This window comes from Lepidochelys kempii, chromosome 4, assembly GCF_965140285.1.
Source record: "Lepidochelys kempii isolate rLepKem1 chromosome 4, rLepKem1.hap1, whole genome shotgun sequence".
Lineage (NCBI taxonomy): Eukaryota > Metazoa > Chordata > Testudines > Cheloniidae > Lepidochelys > Lepidochelys kempii.
In genome coordinates, this window is record NC_136383.1 from 77,877,241 (window position 1) to 77,900,350 (window position 23,110).

The 23,110-nt window shown below is 45.0% G+C and overlaps 1 protein-coding gene across 23 annotated transcripts in view; it reads left to right on the plus strand.

The window, feature by feature from the left end:
* The window catches only part of TENM3 (teneurin transmembrane protein 3), a 2,191,633-nt gene that overhangs the window by 1,917,717 nt on the left and 250,806 nt on the right, over positions 1 to 23,110 (plus strand). For 15 of the 23 annotated variants that reach the window (XM_073341694.1, XM_073341703.1, XM_073341702.1 and 12 more), the window contains one exon: positions 6,411 to 6,620. The exons of the other annotated variants lie outside the window; for them this stretch is intronic. In XM_073341694.1, coding sequence (XP_073197795.1) covers positions 6,411 to 6,620 — 210 coding nt within the window. The remainder of the gene's footprint in view (positions 1 to 6,410; positions 6,621 to 23,110) is intronic. 23 annotated transcript variants of the gene reach the window in all.

Sequence of the window (23,110 nt, forward strand, 5' to 3'; positions counted from 1 at the left end):
TTTACTTCCATGGAAACTGCCCAATTAGATCTTAGCGTCTCGTTAAAACTAAATTTGAGAAATCTGATATATCGTGGGACCTGCTATATTCAGTCTGGAAGCAAAAACAAAGGAGTGAAAAAAGCAATACAATGGTAAGAACATGTAAAATGGGAACAGGAAGAGGAGGTAATTCAAGATATTGACAATATATTATTAATCTAAAATGTAACATGAAGAGCTAGTGCATTTACCCAGTGTAATTGTACTGCTGAGTGCCATTAGATTAAATAATTTGAGGATGAAAAATATTCTTCCTAATTTTTCCCTGTTATTTTAATACTGCGTTTTCATCTTGTATATGATAACAGTGCAGGTGAAGCTAATTTTCTAATTTAAATAATACATGTGATACAGCTACTTGGTTTCCAGACAAAGTGCTCCATCTACAGGTAGGATAACATTTTATTCAAAAGCTTTTCAGTATCTCATTTCATGTAGAATATTAGCAGTATGCTTCTTTTCTAGACCACAGTAGAGTTTGCAAAATTGATTCGATTTGTTCTTCGACTGTGTGTCAGTGTAAATCCCACTGTAGATAGGCATGCATTTTACGGGCATGAGATCAGATTTTTTTTAAATATCAGTGTATATTGGGTCCATGCATGCACCTTGTGCTTCCTTGTGCTGCCTAAAGGGGGAATTGGCTGTGACCCTCCTAGTTCAGTCTTCCTGACCATGGCAGTGCTATTTTTTCTTAAAATTTAAAATTTACCTTTTCAGTGAAGAATCTCCTTCTCTTCTCCCCAAATGTGGTCACTTTCCCTCCACCTTCATTCCTGTAGCCCACCAGAGGAAAAGGATGGAGGAAGAGAGACGTGCACCGACATAGCAGGGTAAAGTGCCTTGCACTGACCAACATGACGGGCTTCAAACACTCTGGATTTAAATCCTGCTCGATCTGCGGCAAACTCATTGGTCTGGTCGATGGGCATAGTCAAAGCCTATTCTTTGACGTTTGACATGTAAATCCTTCTGCTCAGGAAGTCATAATTCTAGAAATGTGTGACTGCAAGTGCATCTATTAGAGCAGAGGTTCTCAACCTTTCTCTTTCCCCCCAACATGCTACAAAAACTCTGCGGCCCATGTGTGCCGCAATAACTGGTTTTGTGCATATAAAAGCCAGGGGTGGCATTAGGGGGTAGCAAGCAGGACAATTGCCTGGGACCCCATGCCACAGGGGTCCCCCAGAAGCTACATTGCTCAGGCTTCAGCTTCAGCCCCGGGTGGTGGGGCTCAGGGACCTGGGCTTCAGCCCCATGTGGTGGGGCTTCGGCTTTCTCCCCTGGTCCCCAGTGAGTCTAATGCTGGCCCTGCTTGGAGGCCCCCATAAAACCTGCTCGAGGCCCCCTAGGATGGCCCCAGGCCCCTGGTTGAGAACCACTGTATTAAGGCAATTTATGTGTAGGACTTCAGACCCAGAGGAAGTTAATACTTCCAAAGAACGGTCAAAAGGGTCTTCATCCATGAACACACTCTTAACCACATCACACAACCCAGCAAAAGGCAGGAAAGAAGATACTATCAAAATTGGCACAGGCTACATTGAGGGCAACTGCCTCTGGCTTTAGCACCAGACGTCTCTACAACAGTATTGACGCCAACAGCCCCAACATTGGCATTGAGCTCAGTGTCCTCTCCCCCAATGCCAACAATGTCATTGTTATAGCCTGCACTGGCACCCTGACGTAAAGGTGGGACTGAAGGACAGCCAATTGGAGCCCAAGTTTGCCTTCAGGCATCAGGAGATATGGCTCTGTAAGGAGGAGAAGAAGCTTCATTCGTCCTAGGGCAAGGCATCCAAGTCTGCCACTCAATCAGAAATGATGCATAGTAAACTGTCACTGGCACAGACGAAGACACCAGTACTGACAACCACACCGATTAGAAGCCCAAGGTATGCCCTGATAGAATTATCGAGTTCCCCTCCAGGGACATTGTTGGTATTGGAGCAGCACCTGGCACCAGGACTTGAGCAGAGGCATTGCTCCATGGCATCGCTGTTCGAAAAGTCTTACCCTTCTTCACCATCACCATATTATGCTTTCCCTCTAGCATTAAGCAGGGGTGGCTGTCTTCTGCCTTCTTGTAGTACCGTAGGGGTGACACCAGAGATCGTTATCACATGGCACCAGTGTCAAGGAAACCTATAGTGCTTTTGGTCAATCACTGGCGACTGAGCCAGTGCCCATATGGCATGCTACCTTGGCCATACTGGGGGCTGTCATCATGAGTATCTTGCAGTGGATCGCCCTCAAGTATGTCCAGGAAGAGGAGGAGATCAGGCTGCCCGTGAACACCCAGGAGCTGGGGGTAGCAGATGGACAACAATATCCCCAGTGTCCACTGAAAGAATTGTCATTTTTGCCTGATGAGGCAGTTACACTAGCCCCTGTCCCCACAAGTGATGATTTTAAGACCTTTCAGATTTTCCTATCTTGTATCACAGAGACCTAGATATCAAATAAGTAGTAATACAAGAGAAATCCCAGAAACTCTTTGACATTTTGACTGCATCAGTCCCAGCTGGGGTTGCTCTCCCCATTAATGAGGGAAGCCAAAGGGCATTTCTGCCTCTCCTTCAGAACTCACAGATAATACAGCAGCCATGCACTACATAAACAAAAGAGCTCCAGCTCTTCGCCCCTCTGCCTGGACGCCATAAAATTCGGGACTTGGAATGTAGCGACCCCAATGGTCCTTCCTCCCTTGGGAGTTAGCAACAGTCTAGCAAACTTCCTGACCAGGGAAACTGTGACCCTTCATGAAAGGTCCTTACACAGGTTTGGCATAGGACTGGTATTCTGTCACTGCAGATCCCCCATATTAGACTTCTTTGATCTCAAGAACAACGCCAAATGTCAGAATTTTGGCTCCAGAGGAGGCCTTAGTTTAGAATCATTGTCAGATGCCTTCCTTCTGCAATGGAACAGAGGCTGCTCTGCGCCTTTCCACTGATTACCCTGATCCCCAGGGTAATCGCCAAGATTGAAAGAGCAAAGCTAATCATTTTAATAGCTTCCTATTGACCAAGACAGTTTTGGATGACAGACTTCCTGCAGCTGTCCTTTCAGCTCTCAAACCAGCTTCCAGACCATCTGGATCTGATTTCAGTTTCAGGGCCAGATACTCCATGCAGACTAGACAGAGACTTCTCCTTACAAGTTCAGGAAATACTGTACAGAGCAGGAAAACATCTACCAGAAGGCTGTACCTAATGGAAGATGTTCTTAATATGCGACCTCACTAGAAGTTCATTCCTAAGCTGATCTCAGATGTGTATCAAAACACAGTCAACCACCTGTCTTTTTCCTGAAGCCACGCTCTGCACCGAAAGAAAAGAAGTTACACACATTGGATGTACCCAGGAGTTTGCTTTATTATATTGACAGGATCACACTGTCGCGCTTCTATTATTAGTTGTAATTGGGCATTGTAAAAGTCAAGCCATCTCTTCACCAAGAATATTGAAATTGATCATGTAATGTTACCAGGTGCTTGGTGTACTTCTGCCTCCAAACATCAAGGCTCACTCCACCTAAGCACAGGCTACATAGTGCAGCTACTTCAGAAATGTGCCACTATCAGAAATCAGCAATGTGGAGTAATCCATTGACCTTTGCCAAACACTAGGCCTTGGACTTAGTTGCTAGATCAGATGCCAAGTTCGGGAGAGAAATCCGTGTTCATATGATACAGCTGAAACTCCTCATTCCCACTGTCTTCAGGGGGCACTGCTTTCCAGTGGGATCCATCTCAATATATATTCAAAGAAGAAAGAATGGTTACTTAATCTATAACAACAGTGATCTTCGAGATGATGTCAGTATGGATCCCTCCACCCACCTTCTCTTCCTGCTCTTCAGAGTTCTCAGCTACCACAGTCTTTGAATTGCGAGAGAACTTGGGAGGGAGAGGGAGGGCTGCTCCTTCCTTTATGCCCTTACATGGGAACACAAAGAGGCACAGGGTGCATGTGAAACACCGACAGACGTTGTAGTTTAAAAAACTCCATGCATAAGGCACATATATAGCTACACTGGCATCCACATGACTACTACATCTCAAAGACCCACAGTTATTGTAAGGTAAGTAACCATTTACCAGCTGTAGATTTTTAAGTACCAAATATATCAATATCATTCTCTAGTCCTTATCTGGATGTGTTTAATTTTATGGTTAAAATAGGAAATATTTTTCATCATGTATGCAACAGCTGTGGAATAAGTGTATATATGTTCTTTAATAGGGTTACTGGTCTAACAGAAAAGGGGGCAAAGCAAAGTGATATATCTTGATTTTTAGTAAGGCTTTTCATACAGTTCCACATAACATTCTCATAACCAAACTAGGGCGATGTGGTTTAAATGAAATTTCTGTAAGATGGGTGCACAACTGGTTCTCAAAGAGTAGTTATCAATGGTTCGACGTGAAATTTGGAGGGTGTATCTAGTAGGGTCCCATGGGGCTCAGTCCTGGGTCCAGTACTAGTCAATATTTTGCTAACTGAATATGAGTCAACAATGTCATGCATTAATGACTTGGATAATGGAATGCAAAATATGCTTATAGAATTTGCAGATGATACTAAACTGGAAGGTATTGCAAGCATTTTGGATGACAGGATAAGAATTCAAAACAATCTTCACAAATTGGAGAACTGGTCTGAATTTAGCAAGATGAAAATTCAATGAAGATAAGTGCAAAATACAGCATTTATGAAGTAAAAATCAAGTGCACAACTACAAAATAGGGAATAACTGGCTAGGTGGGAGTACTTCTGAAAAGGATATGGGGTTATAGTGGATCACAAATTCAGTATGGGTCATCAATGTGATACAGTTGCAAAAGAGGCTAATATAATTCTGGGGTGTATTCACAAGAGTGTTGAATGTAAGCCGTGGGAAGTAATTGTCCCTCTAGAGTCTGCACTGGTGAGGCCTCAGCTGGAGTGCAGTGTCCAATTCTGGGTGCCACATCTTAGGAAAGATGTGGATAAATTGGAGAGAATCCAGAAGAGAGCAACAAAAATGATAAAAGGTTTAGAAAATCTCATGTAAGAGGAAAGGTTAAAAAAACTGGGCATATTTGGTCTTGAGAAAAGTAGACTGAGTGGGGGACATAACAGTCTTCAAATATGTTAAGGGGTGTTATAAAGAGGACAATGATCAATTGTTCTCCATGTTCACTGAAGGTAGAACAAGAAGAAATTGACTTAATCTACAGAAAGGGAGATTTAGGTTAGGTGTTGGGGGGGGAAATTCTAACATATTTAAGATCTGAAATAGGCTTCCCAGGGTGGTTGTGGAATCCCCATTATTGGAGGCTTTTTAGAACAGACTGGACAAACAACTGTCAGGGATGGTCGAGGTCTTGCCTCAGTGCAGGGGACTTGACTTGATACCTCTTGAGATCCCTTCCAGCCCTACATTTCTCTGATTCCATGTTTTAAAGCAACTTAATGTTAATCTCTTGTTTAGATGGATACGAAGTTTGATAGGCCCAACATTTCACTGATTTTAAAAGTTAATGTTTGTTTTCCTTTTAATTGACATTTGTGTTTTGAAATAAACTGTAATCCCTCCCCCTTACATTGCTAAAATCCTAGCTCCTCATCAGTGGCAATTCATATATTACAAACCCACAGTTCTGGATTTCTGCATGTCTGTGATCTCAAGCATAACACTTCAGGCTGTCTCTCCACTCACGCCTGTCTTTTCTATTAAAATGAGCGGGTGGGGCTTTTCATACACAGGAATTTTGCTCTGAAATGTACAAGACTCCTGATTTCTGAATGCTTTCATTCTGCCTGCCCACTTACAGAAGCAGAGCAGACGTGCAGAATGGAGGGATGGTGCAATATATGTGTGCTTGCGTGACATAAATATTCATTTCCTCAAGCCAAAACAGAACCATTAATTTTACTTTTTAGGCCCTCTGGCCGTTACAGTGCCCCTATAAACCAAAAGTCAGATTAAAAGAGTAGAAAACAATTTCTTTTGCAAGTGCTGGAAAACCAAAAGAGTAGAAAATAATTTCTTTTGCAAGTGCTGGAAAACCAAACTTTTTTATACATAGTTACTTGGGACCTGAGCCTCCTCTCATCTACTACTCAGCATAATCAAGGGGATTCCTTGTGTTACTACTCCCTGCAGTAGTGGGTGACCACAAGATCAGACCCTTACATTGTGACATTTTAAGCTTTTAAAACCATTTGTATTGCATGCTCCAGTAATATCTTTTTTGCCCACCCCATTTTTATTATTTTAATAAATGGCTTTCCTTTCAAGGATGTAGAAAGGACTTTATTTATCTCTTATGTGACATCCTGACCCATATTTTAAAACATTTTATTTTTATTTTTCCATAGGTCCTCCCATGCCATCCTCTTCATCTAGTCCATCCGTCATTGAACATTTACATTCCCTTCCTCCATCACCCAATCGCCATGACAACCAGAGGTGGTTGCTAAGTACTAATGCCATCCAGCCAGTTCAGGACTCTGATACAGATGAGGACTATACTGCCAGCACTTATCTAGTACAGACCGGTACTGTTTCAGTTTTCCCCCCAGATCATGGTAAGAAGAGGACAACTTGTCCATAGTTTGAATGCACTTTCTTATTTTCCATCCTGTTATAAAGCAGTCTGATACGAGTGAAGGAGATTAAAATCATTCAGTATTTTAAATTAATCTTCCCTTTAATTTTCACAAGTGATTGTGTACTTTCAAGAATGCAGAATAAGCAAGAGTAGAAATTGACCTTTTGTGGTATATAAGATGAAAGTAGTTTATCTAAATTATTTTTGAAGTAGTAATCACATACAGCAAGAACCACTAATTGTACATTTTGTATTATAACTCACAGCGCAGGTCTGACTGCCCTACATTTATGGTTCTTTTCAAATGGTAAGCTGAAGTTTGTTAAACTGACATGATATTTAGCTTCAACATTTTGTGGGTATGTCCTACTGACTAACTTCCACAAATGCAGAGGTCCCAGACATGTTGGGGCTGATGTGGTTTTACTGCCAAGAAGGGCAGGATTTGGGGAACTCATGCAGCCTTGGAACACACACTGTCAAGGTGGATGAGGCTTTTTTTAAACAACTAACAAAATCATCCAAATCACTGGACTTGGTAGTGATGGGGGACTTCAACTACACAGACATCTGTTGGGAAAATAACACAGCAGGGCACAGATTATCCAGCAAGTTCTTGGAATGTATTGGAGACAATTTTTTATTTCAGACGGTGGAGAAAGCTACTAGGGGGGAGGCTGTTCTAGACTTGATTTGACAAATAGGGAGGAACTGGTTGAGAATTTGAAAGTAGAAGGCAACTTGGGTGAAAGGGATCGTGAAATGGTAGAGTTCATGATTCTAAGCAATGGTAGGAGGGAGAACAGCACAATAAAGACAATGGATTTCAAGAAGGCAGACTTTAGCAAACTCAGGGAGATGGTAGGTAAAATCCCATGGGAATCAAGTCTGAGGGGAAAAACAAATGAAGACAGTTGGCAGTTTTTCAAAGAGACATTATTAAGGGCACAAGAGCAAACTATCCCACTGCATAGGAAAGTAGGGCAAGAGACCACCCTGGCTTAACCAAGAGATCTTCAATGATCTAAAACTCAAAAAAGTGTCCTACAAAAAGTGGAAACTCGGTCAAATTACAAAGGATGAATATAAACAAGTAACACAAGTGTGTAGGGACAAATTTAGAAAAGCCAAGGCACAAAATGAGATCAAACTAGCTAGGGACATAAAAGGAAACAAGAAAACATACTACAAATACATTAGAAGCAAGAGGAAGACCAAGGATGGAGTAGGCCCATTACTCAATGAGGGGGGAAAGACAATAACAGAAAAAGTGGAAATGGCAGAGATGCTTAATGACTTCTGTTTCGGTTTTCACCAAGAAGATTGATGGTGATTGGACATCTAACATGGTGAATGCCAGTGAAAATGTGGTAGGATCAGAATCTAAAATAGGGAACAAACAAGTCAAAAATTACTTAGACAAGTTACAAAGAGTCCTGTGGCACCTTATAGACTAACAGATGTATTGGAGCACAGAGGGGCATTGCTGGCACATGATGGTGTAGATTACATTGGTGATGGTCACGTTAACACCACCCTATACGGAAAACACACCGACCGCTATGCCTACCTTCATGCCTCCAGCTTCCATCCCGGACACACCACACGATACATTGTCTACAGCCAAGTGCTGAGGTACAACTGCATTTGCTTCAACCTCTCAGACAGAGACCAACACCTACAAGATCTTCACCAAGCATTGTCAAAACTACAATACCCACAGAAGGAAATAAGGAAACAGATCAACAGAGCCAGACGTACCCAGAAGCCTCCTGCTGCAAGACAAGCCCAAGAAAGAAACCAACAGAACTCCACTGGCTATCGCATACAGTCCTCAGCTAAAACCTCTCCAATGCATCATCAGTGATCTACAACGCATCCTGGACAACGATCCCTCACTTTCACAGGCCTTGGAAGGCAGGCCAGTTCTCGCCCACAGGCAACCTGCCAACCTGAAGCATATTCTCACCAGCAACTACACACCGCACCATAGTAACTCTAACTCAGGAACCAATCCATGCAACAAACCTCGATGCCAGCTCTTCCCACATATCTACACTAGCGACACCATCACAGGACCTAACCAGATCAGCCACACCATCACTGGTTCATTCACCTGCACGTCCACCAATGTAATCTATGCCATCATGTGCTAGCAATGCCCCTCTGCTATGTACTTCGGCCAAACTGAACAGTCCCTACATAAAAGGATAAATGGACACAAATGAGATATTAGGAATGGCAATATAAAAAAACCTGTAGGAGAACACTTCAACCTCCCTGGACACACAATAGTAGATTTAAAGGTAGCCATCCTGCAGCAAAAAAACTTCAGGACCAGACTTCAAAGAGAAACTGCTGAGCTTCAATTCATTTTCAAATTTGATACTATCAGCTCAGGATTAAACAAAGACTGTGACTGGCTAGCCAATTGCAAAAGCAGTTTCTCCTCCCTTGGTGTTCACACCTCAACTGCTAGAAGAGGGCCTCATCCTTCCTGATTGAACTAACCTCGTTATCCCTAGCCTGATTCTTGCTTGCATATTTATACCTGCCTCTGGAAATTTCCACTACATGCATCTGACAAAGTGGATGTTCACCCACGAAAGCTTATGCTCCAATACGTCTGTTAGCCTATAAGGTGCCAGAGGACTCTGCCGCTTTTACAGACCCAGACTAACACAGCTACCCCTCTGATATAAGACAAGTTAGATGTCTTCAAATCACCAGGGCCTGATGAAATGCATCCTAGAATACTCAAAGAGCTGACTGAGGAGATATCTGAGCCATTAGCAATTATCTTTGAAAAGTCATGGAAGATGGGAGACAATCCAGAAGACTGGAAAAGGGCAAATATAGTGCCCATCTATAAAAAGGGAAATAAGGACAACCCGAGGAATTACAGACCAGTCAGCTTCACTTCTGCACCCAGAAAGATAATGGAGCAAATAAGTAAGCAATCAGTTCGCAAACACCTAGAAGATAATAAGGTGATAAACAACAGTCAGCATGGATTTGTCAAGAACGAATCATGTCAAACCAGCCTGATAGCTTTCTTTGACAGGGTAACAAGCCTTGTAGATGGGGGGAATCAGTAGATGTGGTATATCTTAACTTTAGTAAGGCTTTGGATACTGTCTCACATGATCTTGTCATAAACAAATTAGGGAAATGCAACCTAGATGGAACTACTGTAAGGTGGTTGCATAATTGGTTGGAAAACTGTTCCCAGAGAGTAGTTATCAGTGGTTCACAGTCATGCTGGAAGGGCATAATGAGTGGGGTCCCGGAAGGATCGGTTCTGGATCCGGTTCTTTTCAATATCTTCAGCAGTGATCTAAATAATGGCATAGAGTACACTTATAAAGTTTGCGGATGATACGAAGCTCGGAGGGGTTCAAGTGCTTTGGAGGATAGGATTAAAATTCAAAATGATCTGGACAAACTGGAGAAATGGTCTGAAGTAAATAGGGTGAAATTCAATAAGGACAAATGCAAAGTACTCCACTTAGGAAGGAACAATCAGTTGCATGCATACAAAATGGGAAATGACTGCTTCGGAAGAAGCAATGCAGAAAGGGACCTGGGGGTCGTAGTGGATCACAAGCTAAATAAGAGTCTACAGTTTAACGCTGTTGCAAAAAAAGCAAATATCATTCTGGGGTGTATTAGCAGGAGTATTGTAAGCAAGACACGAAAAGTAATTCTTCCGCTCTATTCCGTGCTAATTAGGCCTCAACTGGAATATTGTGTCCACTTCTGGGTGCCACATTTCAGGAAAAAGATGTGGAAAAAATGGAGAAAGTGCAGAGAAGAGCAACAAAAATGATTAAAGGTCTAGAAAACATGACCTCAAGAGGGAAGATTGAAAAAATTGGGTTTGTTTAGTCTGGAGAAGAGAAGACTGAGAGGGGACATAACAGTTTTCAAGTACAGAAAAGGTTGTTACAAGGAAGAGGGAGAAAAAATGTTCTGCTTAACCTCTGAGGATAGGACAAGAAGAAATTGGCTTAACTTGCAGCAAGGGCGGTTTAGGTTAGACATAGGAAAAACTTCCTGTCAGAGTGGTTAAGCACTGGAATAAATTGCCTAGGGAGGTTGTGGAATCTCCATCATTGGGGATTTTTAAGAGCAGGTTGGACAAACACCTGTCAGGGATGGTCTAGATCAGTGGTTCTCAAAGCCGATCCGCCACTTGTTCAAGGAAAGCCCTTGGTGCGCCGGACCAGTTTGTTTACCTGCAGCGTATGCAGGTTTGGCCGATCGCAGTTTCTGCTGTCTGCGGTTTGCCGCTCCAGGCCAATGGGGGCTGCGAGAAGGGCGGCCAGCACGTCCCTTGGCCCGCGCCGCTTCCCGCAGCCCCCATTGGCCTGGAGCGGCAAACCACGGCCAGTGGGAGCCGCGATCGGCCGAACCTGCAGATGCGGCAAGTAAACAAACCGGTCCGGCACGCCAGGGGCTTTCCCTGAATAAGCGGCAGACCGACTTTGAGAACCACTGGTCTAGATAATATTTAGTTCTGCCTTGAGTGCAGGGGACTGGACTAGATGACCTTTTGAGGTCCATTCCAGTTCTATGATTCTAAGTTGTATTCCTGTAACCAAATATGTAAGATGGCTGTGTGATGAGAGTGGGGGCAGTAACTCCAAAGCACATCATTCCATACCTCCCATCTTTCAACCTACCAATGTATAACATAAGTAATCAAAATATGTGATGACCAAAATGCAGAACACCTGTGTTTGCTTGTTCACCATGCCATAATAAATAGAATATGGTGGTTGTAAACCTTGAGTTTTAAAGGTTTTTTTAGTGTATGAATTAAACCAGTTTTTAAAATCAGCAAACTGGAAAAACAAATTATATATCATGCATAACAATGAGGACCCACCCCAAGTGGGTGATCAGAAGGGCTTAATATCCAAACCTACAGTGTGTCAGCTTGATGTTGACCATTTGAGCTCAAGGAATAACTGTTATTGTCTATATGAACTCGGGGGGGGGGGACTTCACACATGCTTTCCCAGTTGGCTATAGACCTATTTGCTATATAGCAGCAGAATGTTACAGAGCATAAATACTAAGTTCTGTTCCTGGTTCTGAGGGAAGTGTGGTGGTGTGGTTAAAGCAGTGGTTGGTTAGAGACAGGATAGCAAAGCACATAGATTTTGCACCTTCACTTGGAAAGGCAGTGTGCCTGAGTAGGTAAGAGCTAGAGCTGCTATATTAGTGACCTGGTTCAAGATTTTGAAAAGTAATAGTAATTTTGGGTACTATAATTTTTGGGTGCTCAACTTGAGACATTTCAGAGAGGTCCGATTTTCAGAATCTGGAAGCTGAATGCTTTCTGAAAATTAGTCCCTTTAAAACTATCTCAAATTGACCAACCAAAAATTAAGGCATTGTATTAATTGGATTTCGGGGCTGTACCGGGGTGGTCACCCCGCTCCAGCCCTGAAGGGGTAAAAACAGCCCTGGGGAGAACAGCTGGGGGAAGCTGAGTGCGTAGCTGACCACAGCTGTGACCAGCTCAATCAGGGCCCAGCTGGCTTTTATAAGAGGGCTGTGAGCCAGGAGCAGAAGAAGAGTCTCACTCTAGCCCTAGAGTGGGAAGGGCTAGCTGCCTGGGAGCAAAGTACCTAGAGCCGGAGCAGTGCTGGGGAAGGGCAAAGGGAGCTGGGAAGCTCCAGCCTGGTAAACCTCCAGGTTGCAGGCCTTAGTGAAGGCCTACAAAGGTACTGGGGCTGCAGAGGGGCAGCCTGAGGATAGGCAAAGACAGCAGGTCCTAATCTCCTTGCTAATGATGAGTGGCCTTTACAGACTGCAGTCTGTCCCAGTGAGCGGGGGCTAGATGATGACTGGCAGTAGCCACTGAGGCAAGGTGGGTTTAGAGCAGAGATGGGCAAACTATGGCCCACGGGACCCTCCTGCTCAGCCCCTGAGCTCCTGGCCTGGGAGTCGAGTCCCTGGCCCCACCCCTGCTGTTCTCCCCTCCCCCACAGCCTCACATTGCCATGCTGCCAGCGCTGTGCTCGGGGTGGTGAGCTCCTGGGGCAGTGCAGGTGCAGAGCCCAGCCTGACCCGGTGCTCTGAGCTGCGCTGTGTGTGGCTGGCTCCAGGCAGAGCGGTAAGGCGGCAGGGAGCGGGGGTGTTGGATAAAGGGCAGGGGAGTTTCGGGGGGGGGGGGGAGCGTGGACAGGGGTTGAGGTGGTCAGAGGGGATAACGGGGGTTGAATGGGGGTAGGGGTCCAGGGGGAGGCAATCAGGAAGGAGGGGGGGTTGGATGGGGCAGCAGGGGACAGTCAGGGGCAGGGGTTCCGGGTGGCAGGGGGCAGTCAGGGAGAAGGGGTGGTTGGATGAGGGCAGGGGTCCCGGGAGGGGGGGCAGTCAGGAATGAGAGGAATGGTTGGATGGGGTGGGGGGGCAGTCAGGGGTGGGGGTTCTGGGGGCGGTCAGGGGACAGAGAGTGGGGTGGATGGGGTAGGGATCCTGGGGGGGCCGTCAGGGAACCGGTGGATTGGATGGGGCAGAAGTCCGGGGGGGGGGGGGGCGCGTCAGGAGGCGAGAATCCGGGGGAGGATATGGGGTGGGGTCGGGTCATTCCTGGCTGTTTGGGGAGGCACAGCCTCCCCAAACTGGCCATCCATACAATTTCCAAAACCTGATGCAGCCCTCAGGCCAAAAAGTTTGTCCACCCCTGGTTTAGAGTGTTGGGGGTTCCCCTGAGAGGGGAGACCAAGATTGTGGGGCACTGCGGTGGGCAGAACCCCAGGGTAAGGGCGCTTCATTTACAGGGGCCCAAAAATGTTAACGTAACCTAGTCCTTTCCAACATTAAATATTGTTAAACAGGGTTCAGAGTTTGGTATATAGAGATCTCAGCCTGCTTAGTACCATGGCGCAAACATCCTTTTAACCTTTTTATTAAAGATACAGAAAAGAAGGGAAAACATGAAAGCATTTGAAATGTAAAGTACTAAGTAAAGCTTTCATTTTAACAGGTTTCAAAGTAGCAGCCATGTTAGTCTGTATCCGCAAAAAGAAAAGGAGTACTTGTGACACCTTAGAGACGAACAAATTTATTTGAGCATAAGCTTTCGTGAGCTACAGCTCACTTCATCGGATGCATTCAGTGGAAAATACAGTGGGGAGTTTTTATATACACAGAGAACATGAAACAATGGGTGTTACCATACACACTGTAATGAGAGTGATCAGGTAAGGTGAGCTATTGCCAGCAGGAGAGAAAGAGGAAAAAACAAACAAACAAACCTTTTGTAGTGATAATCAAGGTGGGCCATTTCCAGCAGTTGACAAGAACGTGTGAGGAACAGTATGGGAGGGGGGAAATAAACATGTGGAAATAGTTTTACTTTGTGTAATGACACATCCACTCCCAGTCTTTATTGAAGCCTAATGTAATGGTGACCAGTTTGCAAATTAATTCCAATTCAGCAGTCTCTCATTGGAGTCTGTTTTTGAAGTTTTTTGTTGAAGAATTGCAACTTTTAGGTCTGTAATCGAGTAACCAGAGAGATTGAAGTATTCTCCGACTGGTTTTTGAATGTTATAATTCCTGACGTCTGATTTGTGTCCATTTATTCTTTTACATAGAGACTGTCCAGTTTGACCAATGTACATGGCAGAGGGGCATTGCTGGCACATGATGGCATATATCACATTGGTAGATGTGCAAGTGAATGAGCCTCTGATATTGTGGCTGATGTGATTAGGCCCTATGATGATGTCATGGGACATAGTCGGCAACGGGCTTTGTTGCAAGGATAGGTTCCTGGGTTAGTGTTTTTGTTGTGTGGTTGCTGGTGAGTATTTGCTTCAGATTGGGGGGCTGTCTGTAAGCAAGGACTGGCCTGTCTCCCAAGATCTGTGAGAGTGATGGGTCGTGCTTCAGGATAGGTTGTAGATCCTTGATGATGCCCTGGAGAGGTTTTAGTTGGGAGCTGAAGGTGATGGCTAGTGGCGTTCTGTTATTTTCTTTGTTGGGCCTGTCCTGTGACAGCCCCCAAACCTGAAGCAAATACTCACCAGCAACCACACACCACATAACAAAAACACTAACCCAGGAACCTATCCTTGCAACAAAGCCCATTGCCAACTGTGTCCACATATCTATTCAGGGGACACCATCATAGGGCCTAATCACATCAGCCACATTATCAGAGGCTCATTCACCTGCACATCTACCAATGTGATATATGCCATCATGTGCCAGCAATGCCCCTCTGCCATGTACAAGAACAAGTTAAAAATTATTTAGTCAAGTTAGATGTCTTCAAGTCACCAGGACCTGATGAAATACATCCTAGAATATCTTAGAGCTGGCTGCGGATATATCTGAGCCATTAGCAATTATCTTTGAAAACTTGTGGGAGAGATTCCAGAGCACTGGAAAAGGGCGAATATAGTGCCCATCTGTAAAAAGGGAAATCATTGCAACCTGGGAAATACAGACCAGTCAGCTTCACTTCGGTATCCAAAAAGATAATGGAGCAAATAATTAAGCAATCAATTTGCAAGTACCTCAAGATAATAAGGTGGTGATAAGTAAGTCAGCATAGATTTGTCAAGAACAAATCATGTCAAACCAACCTAATAGCTTTCTTTGACAGGGTAACAAGCCTTGTGGATGTGGGAAGGGGAATGGTATATGTGATATATCTTGACTTGAGAAAGGCTTTTGTTACTGTCTCACATGCCCTTCTCGTAAACAAACTAATGAAATGACAACCTAGATGGAGCTACTATAAAGTAGGTACATGCTAGTTGGAAAACCATTCCCAGAATATAGTTATCAGTGATTCACAGTCAAGCTAGAAGGGCATATCAAGTGAGGTCCTGCTGGGATCAGCTCTGTTTAGTATCTTCTTCAGTGATTTTAGATAATGGCGTACAGAGTTCACTTATAAAGTTTGTGGACGATACCAATTTGGGAGGGATTGCAAGTGCTTTGGAGGATAGGATTAAAATTCAGAATGATCTGGATAAACTGGAGAAATGGCCTGAAGTAAATAGGGTGAAATTCAATAAGGACAAATGAAAAGTACGCCACTTAAGAGGGAACAATCAGTTACATACGTACAAAATTGGAAATGACTGCCTAGGAAGGAGTACTGCTAAAAGGGATCTGTGGGTCACAGTGATCACAAGCTAAATATGAGTCAACGATAAAATACGGTTACAAAAAAAAGCAAACATCATTCTGGGCTGTATTGGCAGGAGTGTTGTAAGCAAGACACAAGAATTAATTCTTCCACTCTACTCCACACTGATTAGGCCTCAACTGGAGTATTTTCTCCAGTTCTGAGTGCCACATTTCAGGAACGGAGTGGACAAATTGGAGAAAGGGCAGAGAAGAGCAACAAAAATGATTAAAGGTTTAGAAAACATGACCTATGAGGAAAGATTGAAAAAATTGGGTTTATGTAGTCTGGAGAAGAGAAAACTGAGAGGGGACATGATAACAGTTTCCAAGTACATAAAAGGAGGAGGGTGAAAAAATGTTCTTTTTAACCTCTGAGGATAGGACAAGAAGCAATGGGCTTAAATTGCAGCAAGGGCAGTTTAGGCTGCACATTAGGAACAACTTACTGACTGTCAGACTCTTTAAGCACTGGAATAAATTGCCTAGGAAGGTTGTGGAATCTCCATCATTGGAGATTTTTATGAGCAGATTAGACAAACTTGTCAGGAAAGGTCTAGATAATACTTAGTCCTGCAATGAGTGCAGGGGACTGGACTAGATGACCTCTCAAGGTCCCTTCCAGTGCTGTGATTCTATGAGGTGGAGCTGTTGCTGCTGCTGTAAATCCAACCTCATTCCATCTCAGGTGGCTTTTGGGATTCAGATGGATCTGATAGATGACAATGTCATCTGAATCCCTCTCTTGGGCCTGGTCTGGCCAGGACATCTCTCGGGATCAGCATGACAAAGGCCTGGGATCCCAGGAAATGATGTGGGTGGTGGCAGCCATGATGGTGAAGCTTACTCCGGTAGCCTCTATTTGTTTTTCTGTTTGTATTCTTCCCCGCAGTCTCTTTCTGTAAGGACCCAAAGAGGGAGTTGATGGGTGAGATAGCTTATCCCCTCCTTGTGTTGTCTACCAATTAGGCCTAACATCCAACACATCAATTTTGGTTCATAAATTTCCGGTTCCACATCTTGTTTTTACCAAGCATGATTTCAACATTGTCCTTGAACTATATCAGTAAGACTTTTTGTTTAGATTAATTTAATCTTTCTGTCTCCCTATCATCCTTTTCGTATCAACATTTGTTACTATAGTTATTGTGACACCTTATGAACTTTTACATACCTTTTATAGTTGAGCTTACCATTAGGGTAAATTTGTCTGCCCAATCATCACAAAATAATTCAAAATAACTAGTCACTTCTGAAATACTTGGCCCTGAGTTCAGTTGTCAACTGTAACTAAAGTGACCTGTGCAACCTCTTAGTGAATTTATTTGTAATATGGGGGAATGATGTTGGGCTCTGTCAAGGTTCCTCCCCCACTCTGAACTCTAGGGTACAGATGTGGGGACCTGCATGAAAAACCTCCTAAGCTTATCTTTACCAGCTTAGGTCAAAACTTCCCCAAGGTACAAAATATTCCACCCGTTGTCCTTGGACTGGCCGCTACCACCACCAAACTAATACTGGTTACTGGGGAAGAGCTGTTTGGACGCGTCCTTCCCCCCAAAATACTTCCCAAAACCTTGCACCCCACTTCCTGGACAAGGTTTGGTAAAAAGCCTCACCAATTTGCCTAGGTGACTACAGACCCAGACCCCTTGGATCTTAAGAACAATGAACAATCCTCCCAACACTTGCACCCCCCCTTTCCTGGGAAATGTTGGATAAAAAGCCTCACCAATTTGCATAGGTGACCACAGACCCAAACCCTTGGATCTGAGAACAATGAAAAAGCATTCAGTTTCTTACAAGAAGACTTTTAATAAAAATAGAAGTAAATAGAAATAAAGAAATCCCCCCTGTAAAATCAGGATGGTAGATATCTTACAGGGTAATTAGATTAAAAAACATAGAGAACCCCTCTAGGCAAAACCTTAAGTTACAAAAAAGATACACAGACAGAAATAGTTATTCTATTCAGCACAATTCTTTTCTCAGCCATTTAAAGAAATCATAATCTAACACATACCTAGCTAGATTACTTACTAAAAGTTCTAAGACTCCATTCCTGGTCTATCCCCCACAAAGACCGACTATAGACAGACACACAGACCCTTTGTTTCTCTCCCTCCTCCCAGCTTTTGAAAGTATCTTGTCTCCTCATTGCTCATTTTGGTCAGGTGCCAGTGAGGTTACCTTTAGCTTCTTAACCCTTTACAGGTGAGAGGAGCTTTCCCCTGGCCAGGAGGGATTTCAAAGGGGTTTACCCTTCCCTTTATATTTATGACAGGCTTCCATCCAGAATAAGTTATGAAGACTTCCTCAGTATTAAGGGCTCTAAGGTGCACAAAAATGTAAAAGGATCATGATGTCCTGGGGTTTTTTTCCCTCACTCTAACTCTTTCATGTCTGCAGAACATTGCCTGACTTGGCAATGCAGCAAAACAGGCATTCTGATTCAGCTGAAATACAGATCATCTTGGAAAAGTCAGTACATAATGAGTAGGGCTTCAGGTTTCTCACCGTGCAGAAAAAGCCACAGATGCTCATTTTGTCTGTGACTTCTCTGTGTGTCCATGACTTATAGCAGGAAGGATCTCCATGAGTTGCCCCCCGACCTGATGCAGAGAGCAGGCCCTGGGGAGGAGGGTGTCGAAGAGCAAGCCCACCCTGTACTCACCCTGCAGCAACAGCTCCTGTGGGGCTGGGCCCAGAAAACATTGCAACCTGGCAAACAGGGTTGCAGTGCCACTCACTGAAATTCCCCCCCATGCCTCATGACAGAGGGGCAGCACAGCCAAACCTGAATAGTGCTGTGCTCCATGTGCCAGGTCACAACACCTGAAGCAGATAGCTGGGCCCAGCCCAGAGGAACACAGGAGCTGCCCATGCCCAAGGTGAGTGTGGGGCAGGACTGGGATATCCCCTCTCCCACAAGTGTGTCCCCTCCTCATTAGGGTTGCGGTGCCAGGGCAAAGGGCGCTGCTGTAGTCCCCCTCATTTGTCAAGGCATTTTATAATCAAAAATCACAGAGCAGGCGCTACGTGACTTTTACTATGCTTACCATGACTGCTCTGTGATTTTTTTTTTTTATTAAAAAAATAAATGCTGTGACAAATCTGCAGCCCTAACAGTGAAAGATCTAAAGAATCCACCGTTCCTTCCTTTGCCCACAAAAGCGGGGGGAGTGCATTACCAAGGAGAGGCTGCTCTAATGCTGAGTGGCTCAATTGTTGCCCTCTAGATCTGTGAGGAAATATTCCTTTCCCCAGGTTTCTTGCAAATCTCCACAGCACACAGCCGCGTAGTTCAGGATGGATACCAGCAGTCAGATTTAGCAAAGACTATTATTTGCTTTGTAGTAGAGTTGTTGTGGAGTAGCTTAGTGTCTTCAAAGTACTTTTAAAAGGAGAGCTATGGCTGGCAGTCCAAAATTTAAACCTTCCTCCTATGTTTACATATCCCCTAGGGAAAAAAACCAGTTATATTTGGGCTTTCAAATGTTAAATGTATTGTTGTTTGAGAAAATAAAAAAATAGACATATTTAAAACTTGTTTGAATTTGCAACCAGCTGTGACAAGGGCTGTGATCATTAAACTCTTATAATTAACAAGCATTGGAGGAAAAAAATGGACATAGAATCAATATGATTTGTCCTGCATGTAGTGACTGTGCGACCATCATAGAATTCATGGCACATGCACTGCAAAGCACTACACAGTATTTAAAACATTAATTCCAGTTGTCTTACATATGAGTCACAAAGACTGAAAATTGACTTAAGGAGAAAACAGAAGGGAAATCATAAATAGCAAAGTATTGAGCCTAGGAAAGGAGTGTAATGGGACACTGCAGGTATTGGTGTAAAGTACAAGTCTTATTCCTTGACCATATGCAGTAGAAAGAGGCTGAAGATAAAATTTGCACATGGTACTAAAGTGAGAGGAAAGGACAGAGGAAATAAAAATTAAATTGCTAAGGGCATGTTCAAAGCAAGATAGGCCCCAATTTAGCAAAACACTTTTAGACACATGCTTAACTTTAAACATATGTTTAAGTCCATTGGGTTTAAAGTTAAATGAATGTTTCTTCTTTGAGTGATGGTCCCTGTGTGTATATAACTCTAGGTGCACATGTGCTCTATGTGCCTGAGGCTGGAAGACTTTTGCTGTTTGTCCACACCTGCACCCTTCTCATTCTCGTTCTCTGAATTGAGGGCACAAAGGGCAGTTCAAACCAACTGCCTCTCCAGTTTCTTTCTACCACCTGTAATCTGAGCTACAACATCCTTAGTGTTCGCAGTTTTAGCTAGTGTTCTTCAAACGTATAATTATCTGTAAATAGTTTTTAGATAAATATTTGTTAGATGGTTTTATAGTTAGAGTAGTTTTTAATAGCTCAGGGCTTTGGGGTCTTCCCCTTAGCCAATCCCTTACCCCACTTAGGGGCACCTAGTGTGCCCAGAATCCTGGGATTCAAGAATTGTGTCCTGCCCTCAGGCCTTTCTGGTCAGCAAAGACTACAGTAAGTGCCTTTGCTGCCTTGGGGAAGCCCACATCCTCTCAAAATGCAGCATTTGCTGATCCATTCCAAGCCACGCCTGCCAAGCTTGTAAGTATAGGCTTTGAAGATTCCTTATGGATCATGCTATGAGGCCCCAGTCGAATTCAGGCCAATCAGATGCCACCCACACCCTGTACGTTGGGCAGAGGTACTGAGAAGTGCCCCTACAAGCATGATGGTCTCTGGCTCTGGGATTGGTAGGAGTAGCAGAAAGGACTCCTCCAAATGGGGCCCTAAAGAGGGTTGGAAACACTCTCACAAGAAATGAGAAATCCCTCATCCAAAATGTGGATCTCCTCTCTGACACCCATTAAGTTGGGTGACATGCAGCTCCTGACACTACTGTTCCAGGGTGAACACAGGTTGGTACTCTTCTCCAGGCTCTGAAGAGCACGAGCACCCTGAAATTGGCATTAACCACAGGAGTGGGACTGTCCCTGGTACTAGTGAGGGGAAAATGACAGAGAATCCCTCTGACTTCATGGGTACCAATGAGACATGAAAAGGTATTGTCTGTACTGAACACCGTAACAATACCGATGCTGCCGGTGCTACAGAAAGAAAGAAGTCCTGTCCACGCCCCTGCATCAGGAGATAAATACTCCACCCATGAGGACATTGCCCATGTACATGAACCCAAAGTCCCTGCTTGTCGGAACTGATCCTAACCAGGGAGATGCCCACACCAGTGGTCTAGGGCATGCATGAGAGAGAACCACTCACCATACCATCTACCAGCCAGGCATAATGAGGCTCTGGTACCAATAGCACCACCCAGAGCCTTCAAAGCCTCATCCTCTGAGTAGGACGCCAGTAGGAGAGCGTCACTACTCCCAGTGAGGCAAGGGGTCAGACCAGAAAGAGGATCCAGAGTGTTGTGAGCACTATTTCGCTTGCATAAGGACTATGCTCCTCAAGATGAGTGGCACTCTCCATCAGGAGGACTGCCCCAATTTCCATATGACCCTTCACGCTGGCTTAAAAGGTCCCATGTAATCCATAAATGTGACATCCTGAATCCATACATTCCCATCAGGAGTAAAGACAGTCCTTCCCGTACAGAGAAGATCCCACGTGTCCCCAAGAAATAATTGAGGAAGAGAAGGAACCAGCTCAGGTGGAACCACCCACTCAGGTAGAGTTGTCATCTTCATCTGCAGATGAGGCAGTTGTATCATCACCTTGTGACGACTATAGGTAATTTCAAGATCTACTGAGGTGGGTGACAGATCCTCCGGTTCTTCTTCGAGTGCTTGTTCATGTCCATTCCAATCAGGTGTGTGTGCGCGCATGTGCACAATAGCAGGAAGATTTTTCCCATAGCCGCATTCGTCAAGTCGGTCTGAGCGCCCCCTGGAGTTGTGCCTTCATGGCGCTCAATATAGAGCCCTACCGACCCACCACCCGCTCAGTTCCTTCTTACTGACAGTGACGGTAGGCTGGAACCTCTCGTAGCCCTGCGTTTAGCAAGTGCGTTCAACTTGAGTTGTTTGTATATAGTTAGTTTATCTTAGTAGTTTGTGATTAGAGTTGTTGAGGGGGTCTCTACCCCCCCTTCCGACTCCCCGGAGCCATAGTACGCCGCAGTCCCCGGGATTTAAAAACTGTGTGGTCTGCGTAAAGCACTTGCCAAAGAGCGATCCACACTCCTCATATTTTTGGTGCCTAGGGGAGGGTCACCAAAAGGATCGCTGTAAGATCTGCCATGAGTTCCACCCTAGAACTCTTAAAGAAAGGGAGCAGTGGCTTAAAATGATCATCATGGCTGTACGCCCCCGTTTGGACCCAGGCTCAGGGGACCTGGCTCCTAACACTTCCTCGTCGATACGAAGCACCCCGGTGCTGTCATCGAGTTCAGTGCCGAGAAAGGACACGTCCCGGGATGCTCGGCACCGGCACGGCACCTCCCGAGGCCCAGCTGAGAGCAGGCACCAGTCTCACTTGCTGGTGCCTCAGAAGAAAAAGAAGCCGGACAGTCTGTCACCTCCAGCTAAATCTAAGGAAATGAGACACCAGGTGGGCCATAGCTCGCAATCTCCCGTTAGGGCCGCGTTGACTGCTGCCCAGGCAAGGCAGTTGAGTCCAGGCCCCCTACGTTCACTGGTCCCTACAGGCCAGCAGCTGATGCTTCCTTCAACGCCAGAAGCTTTCGAAGCTGCTTGGGATCTGCTTCACTTTATGGCACTGTTTTTGCTCCCTAGGAGGGAGGAACCTCTGGTGCTGGCGATCCCACCCTGTCCCAAGGTGCAGTCAAGAGGGAAGCTGGCAGTGATGTCCAGGCATTCCCCCTCTCCACATCCTTTGGCACCAGCCCACTCGGACAGAGAGCCTAGTCGCTCCCCAAGCTCTCAACACTCAAGGCACCGAAGCTCGGCTTCTCCATGGTCTTCAGTCTCCGAGACCTCAGAGTCCGAGTCTGACTCCTACTGCTCTCAGAGGAGTAGGAGCCAATGATCGAGGTCAAGGCGAGAGCCGCAGGCGTGACCGCTGCAGTGGCAGAAGCCACCAGTGGCCATTCTGGACCCCCTGGGCCTTTCACCAAATCCAGGGAGGGATCCAAAGGCACCACTCCGTGGCATCTTCGGTGGCCTCAGCCACATTCTTCCCGCCATCAACCACACAGCTCGCCTTGGCACCTACCCGCATGCCAATGCCATCAGCTGCAGCGCCAGCACTGGCCTCGGCACCGGTGCCTCTTTTGACCTCAGCGCCAACAGCAATCTCGGCACCGACTGCTGCGCCGGCACCG